Source organism: Symphalangus syndactylus, chromosome 11 (assembly GCF_028878055.3).
Source record: "Symphalangus syndactylus isolate Jambi chromosome 11, NHGRI_mSymSyn1-v2.1_pri, whole genome shotgun sequence".
NCBI classification, from domain to species: Eukaryota; Metazoa; Chordata; class Mammalia; order Primates; family Hylobatidae; genus Symphalangus; species Symphalangus syndactylus.
Genome location: NC_072433.2, coordinates 97,621,058 through 97,645,658, shown reverse-complemented (window position 1 = coordinate 97,645,658; position 24,601 = coordinate 97,621,058). Strand labels below are relative to the sequence as shown.

The 24,601-nt window shown below is 34.9% G+C and overlaps 1 protein-coding gene across 4 annotated transcripts in view; it reads left to right on the top strand.

Moving 5' to 3' along the window:
- TMEM232 (transmembrane protein 232) overlaps window positions 1-24,601 on the top strand; it is a 347,658-nt gene that overhangs the window by 99,149 nt on the left and 223,908 nt on the right. For all 4 annotated transcript variants that reach the window (XM_055298330.2, XM_063612897.1, XM_063612898.1 and 1 more), the window contains 5 exons: window positions 1,946-2,057; window positions 3,330-3,435; window positions 5,970-6,127; window positions 16,484-16,583; window positions 18,920-19,086. In XM_055298330.2, coding sequence (XP_055154305.1) covers window positions 1,946-2,057; window positions 3,330-3,435; window positions 5,970-6,127; window positions 16,484-16,583; window positions 18,920-19,086 — 643 coding nt within the window. The remainder of the gene's footprint in view (window positions 1-1,945; window positions 2,058-3,329; window positions 3,436-5,969; window positions 6,128-16,483; window positions 16,584-18,919; window positions 19,087-24,601) is intronic.

The following is a 24,601-nucleotide window of genomic DNA, read 5'->3' as shown; positions in this document are numbered from 1 at the left end:
ATACAAATGAGAAGATTAAAGTTATTTTGGACACTTTATGTAGCGTAGGTTCACATAGATAACAAATATGTTATCCCAGATGACTATTGAGAAGCAATTTTCAGCCAGTGTTCACCAAATATCTTCGAAAGCAAGAATGGAATGAAAATCAGGAAATCAAAGATGAGGTTGCTTATTTCAAAATGCCCAATTATCACAGAATTTGTATGTTCTAACACCTCAACTCTTCCTGTCTTGTACTGCAAGCTCCATTAAGGCTGGATTATTTGTCTTTTTTGCTACTATATCCCCAGTGCAAAACTTAGTGCCTGATATATAGAAGACAGTCAATCCATTCTTAGTAAATGAATTAATAAATGCTTATTTTAAGATTGGTATTTAACTGCCCATTTAAAAAATAGCAGTTAAAGGGTTGATTATTTCATTAATTGCTCTGTTCTGGGATGTCTTATATTTGATTCCCCTTTACAGAACGCCTTATCATTACCTCTGTTCAGCCTGTGATCATGTGGCACTGTTATTTTTAGTAGATCTGTCTCCCCAGTAGGACTGTGAATTACTCAGGGACAACATCTGATTTCTATTCATTTTTTTATTTATCTCACAGAGCAACAAATTCGTAAATTCTATTTCAGTAAATACAGTAATTTAAAATGTTTTATTTTTTCAGATTATTCTTTCTAATAGCATGACTCCAGCAATAATTTTACATCACAAAAACACAATTCATTGATTCTACTGTTCACTATTCCTTTGATATCACTTTGGTCCCATGCCCATCTTCAATTTTGTGTTACATCCTTATTGTCACTTCACTTGTTCTCTTGCATACACCTTCAACTTATTTGTCCTATTTTTCTTTGAAATTCTCATATACTCTCTCTACATTTTCCCTGTGGGATCCATTTAATTCATAAGACTTTAAATTCCATATCTATGCTGATGATTCGAATATTGGTATATCTTGTCTGAATTTTTCCCTGAAATTCAAACTCATATATCCAACTGCTTACACTCCATCTCCACTTGGATGGCCATGATCATCTCAAACATAACATGTTCAGTACTAAAATTATTCTCTATCTTCACCCACATCCTCTCCTCTAACAATTTTCCCCATCTTAGTGAATAGCAATTCAGTCCTTCTAGTTACTCAGTTGAATCACGACTTCTTTCTTTCTCTCATGCCTAATTTCTAATTCGTTGGCAAATCTGGTTGGAGCTGAAGTCAAGACATATGCATTATCCAAACTCTTCTCCTTATTTATATTCTGTAATCCTGATCCAAGCCACTGTTACGTCTCACCTAACTACATGTAAGCTCCCCCTTTTGCTATATCCCACCTCCCTACACACTAATTCTCAGTATAGCATTGGAGAAAGTTGGTTAAAGCTCAAGTTAAATCATGCCACCCCTCTTCTCAAACCCTGCAGTAGCCTCCCCATCTCATGTAGTTAATGTGGCTACTTGCTACCTCTTTGACCTTACTTCATACTTATACTTCTTTCTTCCCTTGCTCCCTCAAATCCAACCATGTTTGGGCTGATTCCAGTTGCATAGAAGGAGTAAAAGTTTAGCTTAAATGAATCAATGCTGATTTATTTGAGGAGATAAATCAGCCTTCAACATAATTGAAGCCGTGCTGGATTTTATCTGAAGAAGGCTTATACCAGCAAGACTTCTAGCAGTCATCTCAGAAACTTTTTCTCAGGGGCCACAAAGGTCTTTGACAATGGGAATTATGTTTCTCAATCTGAGAGTATGACAGGATCAATCCAGGAGGCTTGCATGTATCTTTTACAGATTTTTTTTGTGTGAAACAGTTTTATTAAGAAAGTATTTTTTGTAGAATATAGTTATACATAGCCCCTGGAAGTTGATTAATTGAAATTTGGAAATGATAGCTATAATTTTTGAATGTTAATTTTTCAATGTTTTATTTAGGCCAACATTTTCAATCACAAAAGAATTCATCTTGAGATTCAATCAAACACAAAATTCCAAAGAGAAGGAAGAATTGTTGGAACTAGCTAGAAAAATCATTCTCAGATGTAAGGTAATGGCATATCATTTGATTGTTCAGCATGTTAACTTCCTTTTCTAGTTGGTACATGATTACACATTCTAAAATATTGTAAGAAAAAATAAGAATATCTCTTTCTTTAATTATAAGTAAGGGTAGTTAAAATATTAATGCAAATTAAAATTAAAGCTTATAACCAAATAATAAAAGCTCCCTGTAAATTTTTGAGGAAATATACCAGTCCAGGAGCCCATAGCAAGACGTTAAGTCTGGCAAATAAATTTTTGATTATGAAAATTCTATTTTTTCTTTAAAGGGCTATTTGAGATATGCTGTATCTCAAAGGAGAAAAAGGCCTTTCTAAACCTTTATATACATGCACAAAGTACTCTGTTGTTTCTCTAACAAACTATTCTTCACCTGACTTGTGAAAAACACATTCTTTAAGAATATGACATTAATCCCCAAATTTACAAATAGGTATCAAAACAGAACAGGAAGTAAAGTAAGTCCTTGCTTTGCCTTTTCTACATTGGATTCAGTTTAAGTTTTACAAAGAAATAACATACATATTTTGCTTTGATATGAATAATTCATTAAATAAAAGCTGCACAAAACTGGTGCATAAATAAAGCCACCTTTTTTGTGTTGTTGTAGTGGTGTTATTTTCCAGTTCATGGCTGCCCATATATTTGAACATTTTGAAAAAAAATTTGGTTAGAAAAAGAGTATACTTTTGATAAGTGGGTATGCAGACAGGTGCCAGGAGGTGCATTCATCAATGAGCTTCTCTCCAATTGAACAAGTGTTCCCTGCAACAGTCCCAGGAGTGGGCGCAATAAGGGAAGTGGAACAATCCTGATCATCTCCCTCATGTTCATTAACTTCCGTATATCAACAATGAAGTAGTCAGGGTTTTCCAGCAAACTGGCATCAAACTCACTTCTGTTTTGTCACATTTCTTCAATGTTTTTCCTTATACAATTAAAAAAATGCATTCCCTTGGGGGAAAATTGGAAGTACTCACTAGAAAGTAAGAAATGAGAATTATTTTCAGCAAATAGCTAACGATATTACTTATAATATCAACTTTTTTACATCTTAACACTAATACAGTTTGCATGAAATCTCCAAAAATTTGAGTAATAAAAGCAAAAATATAAAATTGTATACAAGTCTGGCCACCAAGCATTAGCTTCATAGAATGACTTTTGGAGCACAATTAAGAGTTAAAAATAAATATATATATATATATATATAAATATGTACATTTTGATTTGTCTTTTTCATGCTTCCTCATAACAGAGAAAATTGGGTCTCAAAACCCTGGGCTCTGGAAAGCATGTGCATCTTCCTGCTGCATGGACCGAAGTAATATATCTGGCTCAATGCAAAGGGGAAATCCAAGATGGTACATACTTTAAATTCTTATTAGGTATCCTAAGTATTTTCTATATCATCAGTGAAGGCATAATTTGAGAACTTTAATTTTTTAAAATTGTGCAGAAGACAAGAAATTTTTCTGCTCTATCGAAATGTATTTTATTATGAAAATTCATTTTGTAATTTTGAATTTATGATTTTAACTAAGCTTTTTAGTGATAAAATTATTTTTAAAACTTTACTCAGCCTAGTCTTTATTACTTTTTTGCTAAAATTAGCAACTAATTAGAAACTAATATAAAATGTCATTTAGTGATTTCCAATTACAATAGGCACTAGACTTTAGAGAAATTTGCTTCTTCATTTTATAATTATTACTTATAAAACATTAATCAAATGACCATTTGTTTTCCACTTATTTTAAATAGCAAGCTTTACTCATTACCTTTTCATTTATCACTCCTCATTTATGCCTCCTTTAAAACATCCTCTAACTAATCTAAAAAAAAAATTAAACAACGTTATTTCTAAGGGGGTAAAATTCTTTCCATCACTGTCATTTAATTGTATATATATGCCTTTTAAAATAGTTTTAGAATGTTAACCACATGAGGTCAGAGAGAATTTCCCCCATGTAAATTAGGTTTTGTAGTGCTATCTAGGAGTTTTCAAGCAACAGGAAGAGTAAGAATTATTTTTTATTTAACTTGCCTTTGTGGTCCTTCATCACAGTGCCGTCCACAGCCTGACCTCTATTAAGAATTTAAATGATATTGAGGGAAACACCCTTGGTTTACCAGCAAGAAGAGTCTGTTTGCTCTTCATTGACAATTAAATTTCAGTTTTAATTAGTCATGTGATTTAGAAGAGGACTGGCCCTTGCCCAACCCGATGGGGGTGAATCATGGATGGTCTAAATCAGGGCTCTCAAAACCCCGGACCATGAACTGGTACCAGTCTGTGGTCTGTTAGGAATGGGGCCGCACAACAGGCTGTGAGCAGCCAGGGAGCAAGCATTACTGCCTGAGCTCCACCTCCTGTCAGATCAGCAGTGACATTGGATCCTCAGGTGTGTGAAGCCTATGGTGAACTGCACATGTGAGGGATCTAGGCTGCGTGCTCCTTATGAGAAAAAACCAGTCCCTGGTGCCAAAAAGGTTGGGGACTGCTGGTCTAAATCAATTATGGTAATTCCTTTTCACTTGCCAGTGATTTGATTAGGGGTAGTCACATGACCTGGTCCTGAGCAAAATGATGGAAAGACAGCTCTATTTCCTGTACTTTTTGTTGACTTGCTTTTGAAAAAGAAATGCCTTTCCTCCCTATACACTTGTTTGTTCCTGTCTAGTTTGCTTGGTAAGAACATGATGCCTGGAGCTTGTGCAGTCATCACAGTCCTCATGCACATGAGGGGGAACTAGAAGATGAAAGAAATGTGCATATAGAAGGCAGCTATCTTAGCTGTCCCTGGAACCTTTCCAATTCTAATCTTGTGAAATAATAAACCTCCTTATTTTGAAGACATTTTTGTTGCATTTTCTGTTAAATACAGCAAAAGCATTTTAATGCATTCACATATTTAACTCTAAATAATAATCTCAATATGACTTCTTACTCTCTTCACAACTAAAATAACTGAATGGGTGTTTTACCTGTACTTTTGTCTGCTCCTCATTCTATAGTCCACCCTCCACTCAACAGCTTCTGATTACACTCAAGTGAGCCCCAACTCCATATCATGGCCTACAAGGCTCTGCATGTGCTGGCTCCTGGCTACCTTCCTACTTACTCATTATGTTCAGCCCTACTGACCTCTTTCCTGTCCCTTGAGCACGTCAGGGTTCTTCTTTCCTCAAGTTCCTGTATTTGCTGTTCGTCCTCTTATATTTACATGGAAGCTCCTCAAAACTTTTGTAATGATTCGAGAAGCTGTTTTCTCTAGGCTTTTAGCTCTATATTCTTCCTCCTTCAGCTTCACAGGGTGGCCCTGTTTCCTCTACCTTGATTCTCTAGTCTTCTGCTATTCCCTTTTTATCTTTAGCACTGCCTTTTATCATCTGGTTCTGTCCTGTTTCTGCACCATGATGTGTGTGGCCTGGTGATTTATTTAGCCTGTGTAGTGTTGGATCTACAATAGCTGAGCCCCCTTGGACATTTCTTCCTTCCTCTATCCTCTCGACCTTGGTGACTTCTGTTTCAGTTGCTTCATGCCATGGAGTTGAACTTCCTACATGGCAGCTTAGGGTTCCAAAGCTAGTATCTTGAGAGAGAGAGATCCAGGTGGAAGCAGTGGTGCCTTTTCTGATTCAGTTTTAGAAGTCACATAGTGTCATTTCTGCCACATTCTATTGGTTGAAGCTGTCACAGGGCCTGCTCAAGTTTAACGAGAAGGGCATATAGACATCACCCCTTGATGAGAAAGGCGTCAAAGAATTTGTAAATATATTTTAAAACTGCAATTTGGTCTTAATGATAGGAAATAAATAACAAAAAGTAATTATAGCATGTAGAAAAACAGGATGATTTTCAAATGATGCAGTTTATATATTTTTAATATTTCAGAAGCTTTAAATATGCTTTATGCATCTCTGGACCATGCTTACTTTGATTATGATCATCTGCCTGCCTTATTTTTTGTTGCGGAATCGGTTTTATACAGACTCTGTTGTGATGCATCCCTCAAAACATATTTATATTCAGTTGAAATAAAGCTAGCAAAGGTATGTTTTGAAAAACTTCTTAATGTTTTTAAATATTTCACATACTACATGTAACAACATGACATCTGTTTTAGGATCAAAACAGAACATTTAGTTTTATTATAGAATATTCTTTTGTTTGGTAGTTTAATCTCTAATTATAAGTAGTACCTTATTATTGCTTAATATCTAAATGGAGAAAGTTTGAGAAAATATAATTTCACAAGCTACATAAGAAAATAACATTTCATTAAAAAACAATATACTTATACGTAACTGTTTCTCTAAGTATATATAGAGTTTTTCTTTTCTATTTTAAGGACTTTTAAATGCCACCTCCTTTGCCATTTAAAAATGCGACAAATAACCTTAAATAGCTGCCCAATTTGGGCGGCTTAGTTGTTCTTCTAATATTCTATGTCACTTTAGATCTATAAAAATGAAAAATTCTTTTCAGGTAACTCATATTTTATAATGCCCTTGAGATCATATTGTTTCACTCTCGGTGATGATCATGGTTGACTGCTGTAAAATATATTATTAGTCCAACAAATGTAGTTTAACTAATGGTTTTACTGCAAAGAAAGAAAGGCTAAAAGTATTTTTTAAGATGGTTTTATATATATATATATATATATATATATATATATATACACACACACATATATTCATATATATATGAATGAAACAAATTAAATTGATCATGCAGAAATGGTTTTTTAAATTAAATTTTGATTATAAATTGTTAGAAATTGAGCATAAGAGAACATTGATGAATCAGTCCATCAGTTGAACATTTTGGGGAGACAACCACATTTCAGTCATTGTAATCAAGCTTAGGTGCTCTCTGACACATTTGGTAGTAAAAGACTTGTGGAGACCAGGCAAAAGTAGATACAGAGAATACATAATAGAAATTAACCATGCAAAAAACAGCTTTGCATAGATGGAGGATTGAAGAAAATAGTCAAGATATTACCAATAACTGTTTTGGGATGGTGAGATTATGATTTTTTTTTCTTTTTCTGTATTTCCAAAACTGTCCACTAAAATATGTATTTATATTTATAATGAAAACAATGTATATATGTAAAAATAAAATATATAAAATTAAAATGTAAATATACATATTTATAATGAAAAAAGAAATGTAATAAAAATTTTAAAATGGAATAGAAAAACATGGAGCAAGTCTGGCTTTTATCTCCTTTCTTTCTCATCTCCTTCAGTCACCCTTCTCCATTTCTTGCCTTTTGTATTTCTGCTAGCAAGAAAAAATAAGCTACAAAATATAGTTTTATGCATACAGCATATTGCTTATACTTTGCACATGCCCTGTTATCTGCAAAGCCAGATAATTTGTACCAGTTCTGATAGCAGCTGCAAACACTTAAACCTTACTTAACTATGTGCCTTACACAGTGATAAGTGCTTTAAATATATTAGACACATTAACTTATTTTATTCTCACAACAATCCTAAGAGGATTATTCTTGATTTCACATATTCCACATCTCACTGTGGCATAGAGAGTTTTAAATGACTTGCCAAAAGTCTAAGTAGAGAGAGTTTTGAAATTCAATGTGGCTCCAGAGTCCAGTGAACTCTCAGCTATGATGCTACACATCTACCTTAGTTCTTAGATATACTAATTTTTACCTTATTTTTTCTTCTATTGATATGTAAATAACGTTTTAAATATTTACGAAGTACATGTTAGTGATTGTTACATGACTAGCATGTGTAATGATCAAGTCAGGATATTTAGGGTATCCATATCTTTGAGTATTTATTATTCCTATGTGTTTGCATCATTTCAAATCCTCTCTTCTAGTTACTTTGAAATATACAAAGCATGGTTGGTAAATATAGTCACCCTATTCTAGTATCAAACATTCTATCTAATGCTGTATTTGTACCCATTAACCAACTTCTCTTTATTTTCCCCTCCCATTTACCCAACCTTTTTAGTCTCTGGTATCTATAATATTATTCTGTTCTCTTTGTCCATGAGATCAAGTCTTTTAGCTTCCACATGTGAATGAGAACACTCACATGTGGAATTTCTTGCCTAGCTTATTTCATTTAACATAATGACTCCCAGTTCCATCCATATTGTTGCAAATGACATTTCATTATTTTATGGCCAAATTGTATTGCATTGTGTATTTACACCACAGTTTTCTTTATCTAATCACCCATTAATGGATACTTAGGTTAATTCCGTATCTTTACTATTGTGAAGAGTGCTTCAGTAAACACGAGAGTGCAGGTATTCCTATAATACACTGATTTTCTTTATCTTTCTAAAAGATAAATGCCCACTAGTGGAATTGCTGGATAATATGGTAGTTCTATTTTTTGTTTCTTAGAAACCTAAACACTGTTTTCCATAGTGGCTGTACTAATTTACATTTCCACCGATAGCATATGAGTTCTCTTTTCTCTGTATCTTCGCCATCATGTGTATTTTTTTTGTCTTTTTAATAATAGCCATTCTAACTGGAGTGAAATGATATATAATTGTGGTATATGGTCTTTATTATTTTGAGGCATATTCCTTCTATACGTAGTTTGGAGACTTTTTATCATGAAGTGATGTTGAATTTTTTCAAATGCTTTTTCTGCATCTGAGATGATCATATGGTTTTTGTCCTTCATTCTGTTGTGATGTATCATGTTTATTGATTTGCGTATGTTGAATCATTCTTGATTCTCTGGTATAAATCCAATTTGATCATGTTGTATTATCTTTTTGATGTGCTGTTGGATTCAGTTTGCTAGTATTTTGTTGAGGTTTTTTGAGTCTATGTGCATTAGGGATATTAGCCTATAGTTTTCTTTCTTTCTTGCACCTTTTCTGGTTTTGGTATTAGGGTAACGCTGGCCTTGGAAAATGTGTTAGGGAGAGTTCCCTCGCCTTTTACTTTTGGGAATAGTTTGAGGAGAGTTGGTATTAGTTTTTCCTTATCTATTTGGTAGAATTCAGCAGTGAACCCATCTAGTACTGGACTTTTCTTTTTTGGGGGAATCTTTTTGTTAATGATTCAATCTTGCTGCTCATTGGTATTGTCAGGTTCTGTATTTCTTCCTGAGTCAATCTTGGTAGGTTGTATGTTTTCAGGAATTTTTCTGTTTCCTCTAGTTTTCCAGTTTGTTAGTGTATAGTTGTTTACAATAGTCTCTGATGATCTTTTATCATTCTGTGGTATTAATTGTAATATCTACTTTTTCACTTTTGATTATGTTTGAGTGGGCCTTCTCTCTTCTTTCCTTGGTTAGTTTAGCTAGCAGTTGATCAACTTTATCTTTAAAAAAACTTTTTCATTTTGTTGATCTTTTGTGTTGCTCTTTTAGTCTCAATTTCATTTATTTCTTGTTTATTATTTATCACCTTCTACTAATTTTGAGTTTGGTTTGTCCTTGCTTTACTAGTTCCTTGAAGTGCATCATTAGATTATTTGAAATCTTTCTGTTTTTTTGGTGCAGGAATTTATTGCTATAAACACCCTTCTTAACACTGCTTTTGCTCTGTCCCTCAGGTTTTAGTATATTGTGCTTTCATTTTCATTTGTTCCAAAACGTTTTTTTTAATTTCCATTTTAACCTCTTCATCGACCCAGTGGTTGTTCAGAAACGTGTTAATTTCCATGTATTTTTATAGTTTTCAAAGTTCCTCTTGGTATTTATTTCCAGTTGTATTACATTGTAGTCTGAGAAGATACTTGGTATGATTTTGATTTTAAAAATTTGTTGAGACTTATTTTTTGCCTAGCATGTGATCTAACCTGGAGAATATCCCATGTGCTAATGAGAAGAATGTGCATCCTATTGTTGTGCTGGGAAAAATATTCTGTGAATATCTTTAATGTCCATTTGGTCTAAAGTCCAAGTTAAATACAATGTCTCTTTGTTGATATTCTATCTAAATAATATGTCTTATGCTAAGGGAGGAGTGTTGACGTTCTCCACTATTAACGTATTGGAGTCTATATTTCTCTTTAGATCTAGTAGTATTTGTTTTGTGAATCTGGGTGCTCCCTGTTGAGTGCATATATATTTAGAATTGTAATATCCTCTTCCTGGATTGATTCCTTTGTCATTATTTAATGTTCTTGCCTTTTTTAAGGCCTTTTTTGACTTAAAGTCTGTTTTATCCAATAGAAGCATAGCTACTCCTACTTGCTTTTGATTTCAGTTTGTGTGGAGTATGTTTTTCCATGTCTTTACTCTCAGTCTGTGTCTTTACAGGTAAGTGCATTTCTTATAGGCAGCATATAGTTAGATTATGTTTGTAAAAAATGTATTAAGCCAGTCTATATCTTTTAATGAAGAATTTATTCTGTTTACATTTAGGTTATTATTGATATGTGAAGTTTTGTTCCTGTCATATTGTTAATTGTTTTCTGGTTTGTATTAGTCCATTTTCACACTGCTATAAAAAAACACCTGAGACTGGGCAATTCATAAAGAAAAGAGGTTTAATTGACTCAGTTCTGCATGGCTGAGAGGCCTCAGGAAACTTAACAATCAAGGCAAATGTGAAGAAGAAGCAAGGGCCTTCTTTACAAGGCAGCAGGAAAGAGAGAGCAAAGGGTGAACTTCCAAAGACTTATAATACCATCAGATGTCATGAGAACTCACTCACTATCACCAGAAGAGCATGGGGGAACCACCCCCATGATTCAGTCACCTCCCTCTCTCAACACGTGGCCCTCCCTTGACACATGGAGATTACAATTTTAGATGAAATTTGGGTAGGAACACCGAGCCAAACCATATCATGGTTGTTTTGTGTATTCTTGTCTTCTTTTTCTCTTGTTGTTTGTCCTTGTGGTTTGCTAATTTTCTGTTGTGGTACCATTTGAGTCTTTTCTTTTCCTCTTTTGTGTCTTTGCTTTACCCGTGAGTTTTATACTTTCGTATGTTTTCATGATAATAACTATCATCTTTCCTCTTCCAGGTTTAGGACTCCCTTGAACATTTTTTGTAAGGCTAGTCTATTGATGATGAATGTTCTTACCATTTGTTTGTCTGTAAAAGACTTTATTTCTTCTTCATATGTGAAAGATAATTTTGCTGGATATAGTATCTTTGGTTCTTTCAAGTGTCAAGTTTTTTTTCTTGCAGCAATTTGAATATATCATTCCATTCTCTCTTGGCCTCTAGGTTTCTGCTGAGAAATCCACTTTTAGTCTGCTCAAGGCTGACTAGATGATTTTTCTTTCTGTTTCTTTTAGAATTTTCTCTTTATCTTTGACTTTAGACAGTTTGACTGTAATGTACCATGGAAAAGTATTTTGGGTTTCTGGGGTCTTCTCAATCTGGATGTCTAAATCTCTTGGTAGACTTGTGAAGATTTTAAGTTAAATTTTGTTAAATAAGTTTTTGAACCCTTTCATTCACTTTTCGCCTTTAGGGATACCAGTAATCATGTATTTGGTCACTTTATCATGTCACATATATCACAGAGACTTTGTTTTTTCTTTTTCATTATTTTTTCTTTATTTTTCTCCGAGTTATATCAAAAGACATGTCTTCAGGTTCTGAGATTCTTTTGTGTTGTTGTTTTAGTTTATTGTTTAAACACTTGATTGTACTTTTTATTTAATTAAAGAAGTTCTTCAATTCCAGATTTTGTTTGGTTCTTTTGTATGATATGTATCTCTGATAAATTTCTCATTCATATCTTAAATTGTTTTTTTCTGACTTTTTGTATTATTTTTTGAAATTCTCTTGTATCTGTGTTTCTTTAGTATCATAATTTTGATTTTTTTCCCTGTGATGTCACACATTTCTTTTTGATTGGGATATATTGCTGGGGAATTATTGTGTTCCTTTGGAAGTATCATCTTTTCCCTGTTTTTTCATGTTTCCTTACATTGATAACTGTGTAAACTGTGTATCTCATGTAATATTCACTTATTCCAATTTTTTGAATTTGCTTTCACAGTGGAGGATTTTTTCCTGAAGATGTATCATAGTGTTGCGTAGTAGGGCCCTTTGTATTTGATTCTGAATGCATGCAGTAGTGCAGTCCCTATATGATTTCTTTGGCTGTAAACTGCATCAGTGGTATCTGTGATTTCCCAGTGGTTTAGAGTGTGGTTAAGAGTGGAGGCTACGGTGAAGTTTTGCTTGAGGACAGGGATTCCAGATGGGTTAGTCTTTGGTCCCCAGTGGTGGCAACAGTGGGTTGAGTATGCCTGTTCTTGTACCCCAGTATACAAGATATTTGCTCTGGTATTAGCAGGACCAGGTGGGCCAATTCTTGGGCCTCTAGGTAGTTTGCTTAGATCCTGGTAGTGACAGTGGTGGACCAGGCAGGTGAGTGAGTTCTTGGTTCCCTGGGTAGGTGGCACAGTGTAGGTAGTGGCAATAGCAGTTGTGGGACAACCTTCTGGGTCCTGAGCAGTGCATGCTGATGTTGGAGATGGCTACAATGCAGTCTCCACCTACAGCCCCAGTCATGCAGCTCTCAAGCTTGCCTGTTCTCAGTTGTAGCAGCACTGTAGTTGTACACATAAAGGTAAGGAGCCCTGCCCTTTGCACATGAGCTTGATCATGGTAGTCATTCTACCAGTGGGAGTGTGGTCACTATCCAGGCCCAGACAAGGAACCATCCGGTTCACCTGCCCTGGCCTCCAGTGGCAGCAGCAGTGGCTGGGCCTGCGGAGGTATGCAGAGGGGGAGAGATAACCCCTATGCATGAGCCCGAACACAGAGGCCACTCCACCAGTGGAAGTGGGGTCACTGCCCTCAGCCCCAGATAGCTGACTCTCATTTGGGTTCCCAGTGGCAGCAACTGCTGCTGCAGTGTTGGGTTGGGCGTGTGAATGGAATCTCACTCTCTGCTTGCAAGCCTGAACACAGAATTTGTGCTACTGCTGAGGCAGGGTTTCTTCTCATAGCCCCAGACAGGAAGCTCTCAGGCTCTGGAAAGTGTGTGCCTTGGTTTCCTTTGTCCCAGGGACTCCCATGTTAATGTGCTGCACCATTAACATTACTTCTTTTCTGGGAAGTAATTAAAACTACTTCTTTTCTGGGAAGTAATACTACTTGGGGGCCGCAGTACTGGGGCCCTGTAGCACCTCTGTGTCCAGCAATGCTGTGCCACTGTAGGCTGCTGGGTAGACACTGGAGAATGTCAGTGGGGGCTCCTGGGATATGGAGATATGAAGGCTAGGTTTCTAAAGGGAGGATGCAGCCCCATGATGGCTGTACCCTCACAATGGTACCCTGCTGTAGTTGCTTAGGTCTCGGGTGTGAGTGAACCAGCATAAGTTCTGTGTCTGGTGCAATGTCCTTCGGGGGTCTCTAGCTCAGTGTCCATGTTAGTGTCAGGAAATATGTGGGTAGAGGAGCTCTGCCATGGTTCAGATTGCCGCAGTCCATGGTAGGGACATAGACCACTGAAGTTCTTACACACTTTCCCCCAATAGCAAGCCCCTATGTGTTCCCAGCTGATTTTGCTTCCCTTCTGTATTAGTTCATTCTCATGCTGCTATAAAGAAGTACCTGAGACTGGGTAATTTATGAAGAAAAGAGGTTTAATATTCTCACAGTTCCACAGGCTTAACAGGAAGCATGACTGGGAGGCCTCAGGGAGCTTATAATCATGGTGGAAAGTGAAGCAGAAGCAAGCACATCTTCACATGTTAGAGAAGGAGAGAGAGAGAGTGAAAGGGGAAGTGCCACACACTTTCATACAACCAGAACTCACTATCACAAGAAGTGCAAGGGAGAAGTCCACCTCCGTGATCCAGTCACCTCTCACTGGGCCCCTCCCTCGACATGTGAGATTATAGTTTGAGATGAGATTTGGGTGGGAACACAGAGCCAAACCATATCACCTTCTGTGTCTCAGGTATTTCCCATAACTTCTCTATTGGACTCCAGTGTTCTCTCCTAGTTGTTCCATCTGAGGCATGATTATTGGTTCATAATTTTGGTTCTTCTTTCTGGAGAGAATGAGTATGCAGTGTCTCTAGTCAGCCATCTTCAACTGGAATCCCAAGATGTACTATTTTTAAAGCTTGTTCTTTATTTTTCTAGCTAACAACTATCTGTTGGAAATAAGCATGCTCTATATCTATAAGTACTTTGAACCCAGGCAAGAAACCATTTTAATTGTCCTCCTTGCCTTTGTAGGGTTTTCATTGCATATCTGAAAGACTATTGGAAACCTCCCTTTTGTTCTTTTCTTTTTGAAAGAATGCTTTATTAAAGGGTATTATCATAGATGCATCACCCGCACTATATGCATTGTTTTGTTTCTCCTTTGGAGAAGTAACTCAGGGTTGAATAGATCCAGAAATATATGATCCCCGAATATTATTTTCTTTTATATTTTGTTTACATTCTTTCCTTTCTAGCTCTAAGCGTACAATATTCTTAATGATTGAATTCTGCTTACCGAAGTATAGAGAATAACATATAAGCAACAACAGTTTTATATGTATTAGATAGAAACATATACAGTGATTGTCAAGATTCTGTGCAAGAACCAAAAACATATAACTATTAAAATACAACACATGATAAATATTATCCAGCCTTCAATTTTACAGCCAGTTAAAAGGGTCAGAAAAAAAGAGAAGAAATGGAAATAGAAAGAGAGAAGAAAGAGGTAAAGGTCAAATGAAGGAAATGTGGGAGAGCTGAGAAAGAAACTGAAAAGCAGAAATTAAATGTAGGAGGCAAAGCTTGAGTTGTCAAACAACAAAGAGAATATGTACACAAATAATACATGAAGAACAATACATAGAAAGTCCAGTATACAATATGGAAAGGTAGATTTGTCAATAAAAATTTGGCCTTCAAGAATATTAAGATGAAAGCTTTTAAAATCATTTTTCAAGTATAGCTATAACTAAAATAGTCTCTGGGTCAGGTGAAATCCATGATCAAATTGAGATATAAATACAGATGTTATTCATACTGACATGCTTGTCGTGTATTTTCTATTTTGTCCCCTATTACATTTTTGAATATTATATTCCTTTCAGTATTTATCTCTAGTCCTTGAAAAATATTAAATTATCCTCCTTCTGATTAGTTATTCACTCATTGTCTATATGAGAGTAGTTTCCTTTAATTCTGTCATCTAGAGTATTTCAGTATTCTTTTAAATATTTTTTTCACATTTAACTTCGGTCTCTTAGAGAAACACAGTACTACAACAAAGTTGTTTATACGAAGAGACCCCTTGGGCATGCCTTATAAACATGTTATTTTTACATACTTCGTAAGTTTACAAATGGTGTATGTTTGTACTTTATGAATACATTTATAAATATTAATGATGCATTCTCAGAATTTATTAGCAATGATAGAGGTTTGTAATAAAAAAAAATTTGGAAATCACTGCCATAGTAGAAAACTCATGGCTTTTGGAGCAATACATACATTCCTGGGTTCAAATTCCAGTAATGTTACTTATTTACTTTATAGTCTTGGATGACGCACTGAGATTTCATTAATCTTTTTAATTTTATTTTCTTTTTACATGTATATCATTACATGATACCCTGCATTGCTGTTAAGGGGATTTTGAGATACACACACACACACACACACACACACACACACACACTGGATAGTGACAGCTATTGCTGTTATTTGGGTCTTCTCCACAATTTAGCAACTTGTATTCCATTTATTTCTATAGTTAATGTGTTTTTTAGTAATTTTCTGTAAAATGTTGCAGATTGTATATTTTTGCAGACATTCCATTTTATGTAGTCTGTGTAAAACAACTATATTTTTACTAATCTTACAGAAGTAAGATTTTGCATTGCTTATTTAATAATGACCCTGTGAGAGGTCTTTTTTCATGAGGTAATAGGGAGCTTAGCACAGCATGCTATGCAGAAGTAGGATAGTTCTCAACACTATCTAATGCAATGGTTCTCAAACTGTTTTGACTGAGACGCATAGAAAGAAATACCTTTTGCATTGCAACTCGTATAACATAATATACACTCATTTATATACTGAAACAAGGAATTGTACAATAAACTATGTTTTTTCTTCTCATTTTATTTAAAAATCTCCTGTCAATTGATTTCATGACTCACTTAAGGGGCATGACTTGTAATTTGAAAAACACTGTTCTAAAGGGCATAGAACAAAATAGCATTTAGTGTTGGTCATTATATGTAGTGTAGAGATGATTTATAAAAGTTTTTTGGCTGAACTAGCATTTCAATCTTGATATAAATGTTTTAATGTTATTTAAAAACCACATAATATTGAGTGAGTTTAAAATTGTTTTCTCAAAAGAAAATGTAATAATATAATGGTTGATTTTTCTTATGGTTTTTAAACATTTATTGATGCAACACAAAAATGCATTTTTCTTTTCTCTTTTGACAGATTGGCTATTTGGTCTTCTTACGACTTTTTATATTTTTCCTGCATGGTCATCTAGAAAGTTTTAAACAACATTTACTTAGGCTTCAACCATATTTATACGGTAGAATATCTTTTATTTGTACACTTATAAATGTTTTATGTTATATTTTGAGAAGCTCAGACTGTCAGTATAAAGAACGTAAGCTGCATTTTATTTTTCATAAAAGATAATAGGTGCAGTGTTGAAGAGCACAGCTTCTGGGCCAGATTACATTTGTTCAGCTCACTGCCCCTCCAACCCCCATACTTTGTTATTTCTTTGTGGTGAGAACATTTAAAATCTGACTCTACTTTTTTTCCAGCAATTTTGAAAAATGCAATACATTATTATTAACTATAGTTATCACGTTTTGAAATAGATCACTAGACCTTATTCCTTCTGTCTAACTGAAGCTTTGCACCCTGATATCTCCCCCTTCCCCATCCATTCCCACAACCTACTCCCTGTTCCAGATGCTGGTAATCCTCATTCTGTATTCTGCTTTTCACTTTGCCACTTAAGTGTATGAGCTTTTTTGTGACTCAGTTTTCGTATTTGTAATAGTATCTACCTCCCTGAATTTCAGGAAAGTTAAATTCATATTCTAGTAAGGTTCTGGACTTGGTGATCCACTGAATCTAAGCTATATGTAAAGAAGAGTGAGAAATTCAAGCGGGAGCTGAAGTTTTGCATATTGAGTAATAGAATTGAGATGATGTTCTGAACTAGGAAAAATCTGGAGAAATATTGGACATATTGAATTTGAAGGTCACTCAGATATATACACCCAGCAAGCAGTTGAAAACATAGGTGTGAAACTAGGGAAATAAGTGAAGCCTGCCTGGGATATAGAATTGACAGTCATCCATGTTAATGTGGCTGAGGTAGAGGGGCAGGGAGAAACTAATTCCAGGAATGAAATCTTGGGGAACATACATTTAATGGATTATTGGTGTAACAGGGCCCAGGAAAAGGGAAATAAGGGAGGTAAGAGGGAGTGATTATGTTTAAGGAGAGAAATTCAAGATCAACATTGTCATAGAAGTATTAAATAGTAGAAGGTCTGAAAAATGATGAGTTTCTACAATCAGAAAATCACTGCTGATCTTGGGAGCATACCCAGTGGAGAGGTGGAAGCAGAATTCAGATTGGAGATAAACAAACAGTGAGGGAAAATTTAAGCATAAGGCAAAAATTGTGAACTATTTCAAAAAAAGCTTAGCTATAAATATTTATGATGATATGTAAATATGTCAATAGTTTAGATGGATAAAACAAAGTCAAAATATTAGTATGTTGTAGGATAAGAGAAAGAGAGGCTCAAGATAAAGAAAGGGAATTATATTTGACGAAAAATGTCATGGAGGTGGGAACAGAAGGTAATAGCAGAAGTGTTATGGAGACTAATCAATTAGTACCATTAGTGTAAGTCCTGATCAGATGTGGTTGTAGACAGATAGAATAGGAATTCTTGTCTAACATTTCACTTGTTTTTATATCTTCATTAAATTATAGAACCTCTTCTTAACTCCTCACAGTGTTCAGCATAGTGACTTACCAAATATTCAGATGATTATGGCAAATCAACTTTGAAAAATTATTTGAGTAAAAACCTCAAGTTCTCATATTAGCTTGTTATTGAGGATATACCCCCCTCCAAAAAAAATCTTTCTTTCATATACCAGAATAAAATCCCCAAATTGTGCCCTCTTACCAAATATAACAGAGCCTTAGCTTACAGCTCTACCTTTAACAATAGGCTGTTTTCTACCTGAAGCTATCAGCAGCTGCTACCTTTCCACATAGCTGTCCAGTAGAATGGTCATTATTAATTTTTCCATTATGTGGATGGACTAAAACCCAAAGTTTATCTAAAAGTTTATACAAAGAGCAGCACTGAGATGATTCTGTTAAATATAATGTGGTGTTATGTTAAATTACCTTATTGTTGTAAATAATGACATATTGTTTTTATTATTTACAACATATTGTTGTAAATAGTAACATCTTGAGAACGAATAAAACTGGACAATGTTGGTCTAGAATCAATGACATTGATTTCTTTGTAGAATTACAATGTCAAAGTATCCATTATGAATACAGCATCTATTATATCTTGATTTATTTTCATCTGGAAGTTTCCAAGCATTGTTGAACAGTAACTATATTTAATTGGACATTCAATGATTATGAAATTGCTGTTCTGAATTATATAAACTCTTACATATAAATTATTTACCGTCTAGTATTCTATTACACCACCAGGGGGCATACATAACATTATAAATCTTAAATAGGACACTAGCAGTTTCTGCATCTAAGTACTGAATTTAATTATAGTTTAATAGCTAAAAGACAAATGAAACAATGCAAAATATTAATAAAATATTTCTCACCGTTGATTTTTCTTACAATAGCACTTTCTTTCTCTGGAGCATCATATCACAAGTATCCAAACATCTTTTCAAATATGCAATTCATCCTGAAAGCCTCGGAAATTATAGGTAAAAGAGAACTCCGTTCCGAATCCATTTTTAGCCCTGTGGAAAATAAGAAAAGATATGAGAACACAGATTCTGATATAGTGAGTAATCTGGGATGGTGGGTATATCCTGTTGCATGATGCATCAGATATCATTAATATGATTAAGTAGTGGTGCTTATCAATACAGTAGACATTGAAGAATGATGAGATTAGCTGTGGAGGAGGGGTGAACAGCAAAGACACGAATTTCATGCAACCATATGCACAGTTCCTTGAGAGTAGTTAATAGGATGAGTAGTGAGGTATCAATATATAACACTACTACTTTAAATGGGATAATGCCATAATACCTTCTTCTTCGTAAGTTCCATCACACGTACTTAATTAAAAATTAAAACATAATTTAGACTGACTTGTAAGTTAACATTTTAAGATATTATATTTTTATTAAAGGTAAAGTGTGTAAAGGGCAAGTTATTTATGAAAGCAAGCATAGTATTTTTATGCTTTCATAATTCATATGAAATAACATTCAATGGCCAGGCATGTTGGCTTACGCCTGTAATCCCAACATTTTGGGAGACCAAGGCAGGCGGATCACCTTAGGTCAGGAACTCGAGACCAGCCTGACCAACATGCAGAAACCCCGTCTGTACTAAAAATTAGCTGGGTGTGGTGGCACATGCCTGTAATCCCAGCTACTAGGGAGGCTGAGGAAGGAGAATCGCTTGAACTGGGAGGCCGAGGTTGCGGTGACCTGAAATTGTGCCATTGCACTCCAGCCTGGGCAACAAGAGTGAAATTCCATCTCAAAAAATAAATAAATAAATAAAAATTAAATTAAAAATAAAAAAAATTTAATATGCTATTAAAGTCAACTGAAAACTTTAAAAAATAGTTTAAATGGAGAAATGATGATAATCTTTAGATTATGATAAATCTCTTAATTTCTAACTCAGATATTAGTAATCTTTAAAAAAGTCCTAATCATGTAATTCATTGGTATTTAATAAACAGTAATTATGCAAAGACAAGTACAGTGAGCCATATAATTGTGCATGTACCTTATAGATTAATACACTTCAAAAGACGAATTTTAATCTCTGGGGCTAATAATGCCTTTCTTTCCTCACATATTTTCCAAAAAAGACCAGTAAGCATTTCAAAAACTTCTTTTATTTTTTGTTAAACTTATTTATTATTTTATAGTTTATAAATAGAAAATTTGTTTTTCTTACAATTTCTAAAAAAGGAAAAATACATTTAACATTATGCGAGTTGAAACACCTGAGGAAATTTGAGGAAGAGTCTCTTTTTAGATAATGTTATGTGTTACCTTATAATTTTCCCATGCTTCCTGTAAGCCCTTTCTAAAATGGGCTATAAATTAAATATATAAGAAAAAACATTCCAACACATCTATTTGTAACCTTTCTGGGCCTAAGTGTTTTCTCTTTGGCAAATTACTAGTTCACCATTTATATAACAAGTGACATTTACCAAGTAAATTGAGCCTTCTGATTATAATTACTAATGAGCATAAATTGCCTCATGTGAGAAAGGGATCTGTTTTTAAGTATAAAAAATGTTTTAGCAGTAAGTAGATAAAGATAGCGAGCAACAGAAAGAGCACTGATCATGAAGAGAACAGACCTGCTCATGAACTGGTTCTGTGATCTAGGAGAGGCCCACAAATCTCGCCAAACTCCCATTTGCATATCGTTAAAAAATCATTATTGTCATAGTCATCATCATCATCATCACCATCATCAATCTGCTCTGACTCTTTTACAGGGTTGTTATAAAGATTGCAAAAAAAAAAAAAAAAACAGCATGTGCTTTATAAAATTATTAAATGCCATGCAAACATGAATAATAATTATTGAAAATATGTATTTAGGACCTCACTTTACCCTAGACAGTGAGCTATAATATTTTCATCTAAGGATGTAAGTATGTTGACTTACTGTTGTGATTGGAATGTTTTTCCTTTAAACAAATAGGATTCTATGAAATCTTAGCAATGTCAGTGGTCTGGTTATGAGGTAGGCACTGTCAATGTTGATTCTGATTCTCTTTAAGAATGAATCCATTTTGTCACTCTTGGTGCACACACACACAGCAAGCAAATGGAAGCTTACTGCTGTACAGCTCAGCCTGAATTAGAAGGGGCAAAAATGTCAATACATGAAAGGAACATATCAGCTTAGAGTGGGACAAGTCACTAAATCTCTCTGTGCCTTTTTCCACTTTGTAGAACAAAGCTTAGATTCCATCTCTTCTAAATTCTATTTCAGCTCTATCCATGTGATCCTGTAAAGGGATTATAACAGAGTTTGGCCTATCAGGTTTATTGCCCTTCTTTTTCTCCTCCTCTTATCTCATAATATAAAGACTATAAATATAGGATAGCATAGCCACAGTGCTGCTAAAATTACTGATTTGGCTAATCAGCCCTCAGTCAGTGCTGGACTGCGTGTCTTAAAGTTCCCCAGTTTCAGCCCAATTTCTCCAGTACAGCTAGCCTTTCCAGTTCAGTTGACTATTTACTCATTCAATACCCATCTCTCTCACCTGGGAAAGGAAAGAGGAAAAACATAAAAGTGATAGAAATGGAAATAGATACATTTGCATCAATCTCGTCTCCTTTCCTTATGATTGTTTTAGTATATTATAGCAGAGGATTTGTGAATTTATTCCTGTAGCCCTTATCATTTGATAAAGCTAAAAGGTCCATAGCACCATATTTTGGCCACTGTAAAATATTTGATTTTTAGTGTTCTTATATACATTGGAATAAAGGCATAAATACTTAATTTGTTGTCAAAGTGCTACCAAAATTGCATTGAAAGTTTTATAGGATATTATGATACATTAAGATACACACCATATGAGCGTGGGTTCCACTTAAGAATAGGAAATTTCCTTTCCTCTGCTGTTGGACCCCATTTCTCTTTTTAATGTCTTTTTAAGTGATCCAGACACAGGGTTTCCATTGACTTTGACAAATGGTACACTTAATTAGCTCTTTGGATAGCAGACCCAAAACGCTGGATTGAGTTTTCCACTCTGTCCTTTGCTCACTAGCAAAGCTGAATTTTCTAAGCACAGTTGTCACTTGGTAGTAATAATAGTTCTTTGGAGAAGGTAAATTAAAACCCTGCTACAATGCAGTAGACCTTTTATTAAATAGTTTCATCTGTTCTGAAGTGCAAATAGTTCTCTGAATACTAGCAAACACAGAGTTTACATTCTAGTATGATTAGCAATCTCATTCTCTAACACTTTTTGATAAACCAAAGGCATTACCTAAGTTTGGGACATTTTGTGCTGTCCTGTAATTGTAAATGGTTACTAGGAATTATTAGACTGAGACATAAATTCCTTAAAATTAGGAGCATTATCCTATGATTCACGTCAAATTATCCAGGTAACACTTTGTATTGGGAGATCCTTTCATGGCAATGTCAACCATCCCCCAAAATGACTGAAAACTACTTGAAACCCAGAAAGCTGTCCCTGAGCAGCCAAAATAGAGCCCATGCTTCAAAGCTCATTTCTATTATAAAAGAGATCCTAGTCAGACACTCATAATTTATGTACTTAAATTTGCATAAAATCTAAGCTGGTGTTGTTATCTGAATTTTCAGCCAACAGTAGATTAACAACACTTTTGTAGGTGGGCTTCTCAAAAGTAGGCATTGTTCCAGCTACAAATGACAGCCCAAAGCTGGTCAGCAAGGGAGGGAGATGAAAGAACTGTGGGAAGTGGTTATAAAAGCCAAAAAAGAAAGGAAGGAAGGGAAATAAGGAGGGAGAGAGCAAAGAGAGGGAGGGAAGGAGAGAAAGGAAGAAAGGGAGGGGAAAAAAGTTCTCTGGGTGTCATTTAAGGCAGTGCTCAGTGCTTTTCAAACTATCTGTGGTAAAAGATCTCTCCTAATTTATTTTTAAATTTCCAAACCATCACAGATGGATAATTTTGTAAAATATAATAATAATAACAACACATTACTGAAAACTAAAATAGAAAAGACCAAAAAACACAAGCTTTAATTTTTAATAGACTGAATATATATAATTATTTTTCAAATTGTTATGAAAGTTTCTAAATATGTATTTTTCATTTTTTGTGCTCTCATTAACAATTTGCAAATGGCAGTTATCTGCTAACCACACCTTTAGCAGGACTGATTTAGGGTAACGGCACAGAACTCAAGAGTAAGCAACATTGCTCACTCTTGGTCTTCTGCACTGATGATATATGTGATGATTGTATTAAATCACATAATCATCATCATTACATTAATCCATTGAAGTGTGATAAATTTGTTTTTTATTTGGAAAAATGTTTCTTGCTGAAGATTGCTTGATGGGCCAGGCGTGGTGGCTCACACCTGTAATCCCAGCACTTTGGGAGGCCGAGGTGGGTGCATCACCTGAGGTCAGGAGTTCGAGACCAGACTGAGCAAAATGGTGAAACCCTGTCTGTGCTAAAAATATAAAAATTACCTGGGTGTGGTGGCAGGCACCTGTAATCCCAGCTACTTAGCATGCTGAGACAGGAGAATTGCTTGAACCCGGGAGGCGGAGGTTGCAGTGAGCCAAGATCACGCCATCGCACTCCAGCCTGGGTGACAGAGCAAGTCTGTCTCAAAAAAAAAAAAAAAAAAAAAGAAAGAAAGAATGCTTGAAATACATAAAATTCCTGAGACTAACTAATAAGCCCTACCTATCTGGAAAATTCACAGGTGTGGCAGGTTCCTTTCCTCTTGATGATGCCAATGTTCTACCGCCAAATTAGACATATTGGGTTTATTACTTGTTGCCGAGCGAGAGAGAGAGAGAAAAGACAGAGAGAAAGAGAGACAGAGAGAGATAAAGAAAGAGAGAGAAATACATACCACAAGGAACTATGGGATGTCTTAATAAGAGAGTGTTAGAAGGAATCTACTAGAGGATTTGGACTTTATTTGGATGATCTTGGGAAGCGTCTAAGGAAGCAAGGGTTCTCTCTAGAGGTTTGATGCTGTCAAAAAGTGGGGGCAATTCTGTGATTAGGTATTTCGTGGGTGGCAGAGTGACTTTGTTTATATCTGTGCTTAGAAAAAAATTGTCAAGTGTTTTTATTTCTTATGGTCTCAGAATAATATTGTCCGAAATTGCTATTTTGTGAGTTTATGTCCAATAGGAGATCAAAATAACCTGGCTGTGTCAGACCGGCTTGTAATAGTATGTCAAATCAATCCCAGACATGAGAGGATGCTTTTTATTTCTCCACGATGTGTAAAATTGGCATAATATAAAATTGAAGATAAAACTCAAATGTTGTTCATTGTCTAAATCCTGATTTTTTTCTTTACCAAATGCTTTCTGAATTTTCTCTGATGATGGTACATAAATACATTAATGCAAGAATGGTTGGCCTAATTGAATAGTTTATGTAGTCCTGCAATATCTATGATTAAAATAATATTTATTATAAATTAACCATTCAAGTCATTCCAAAGTGTTTTTTTCATTCTTGTTTTATTTGTTTTTACAGTATACTTTAAGTTCTAGGGTACATGTGCACAACGTGCAAGTTTGTTACATATGTATACCTGTGCCATGTTGG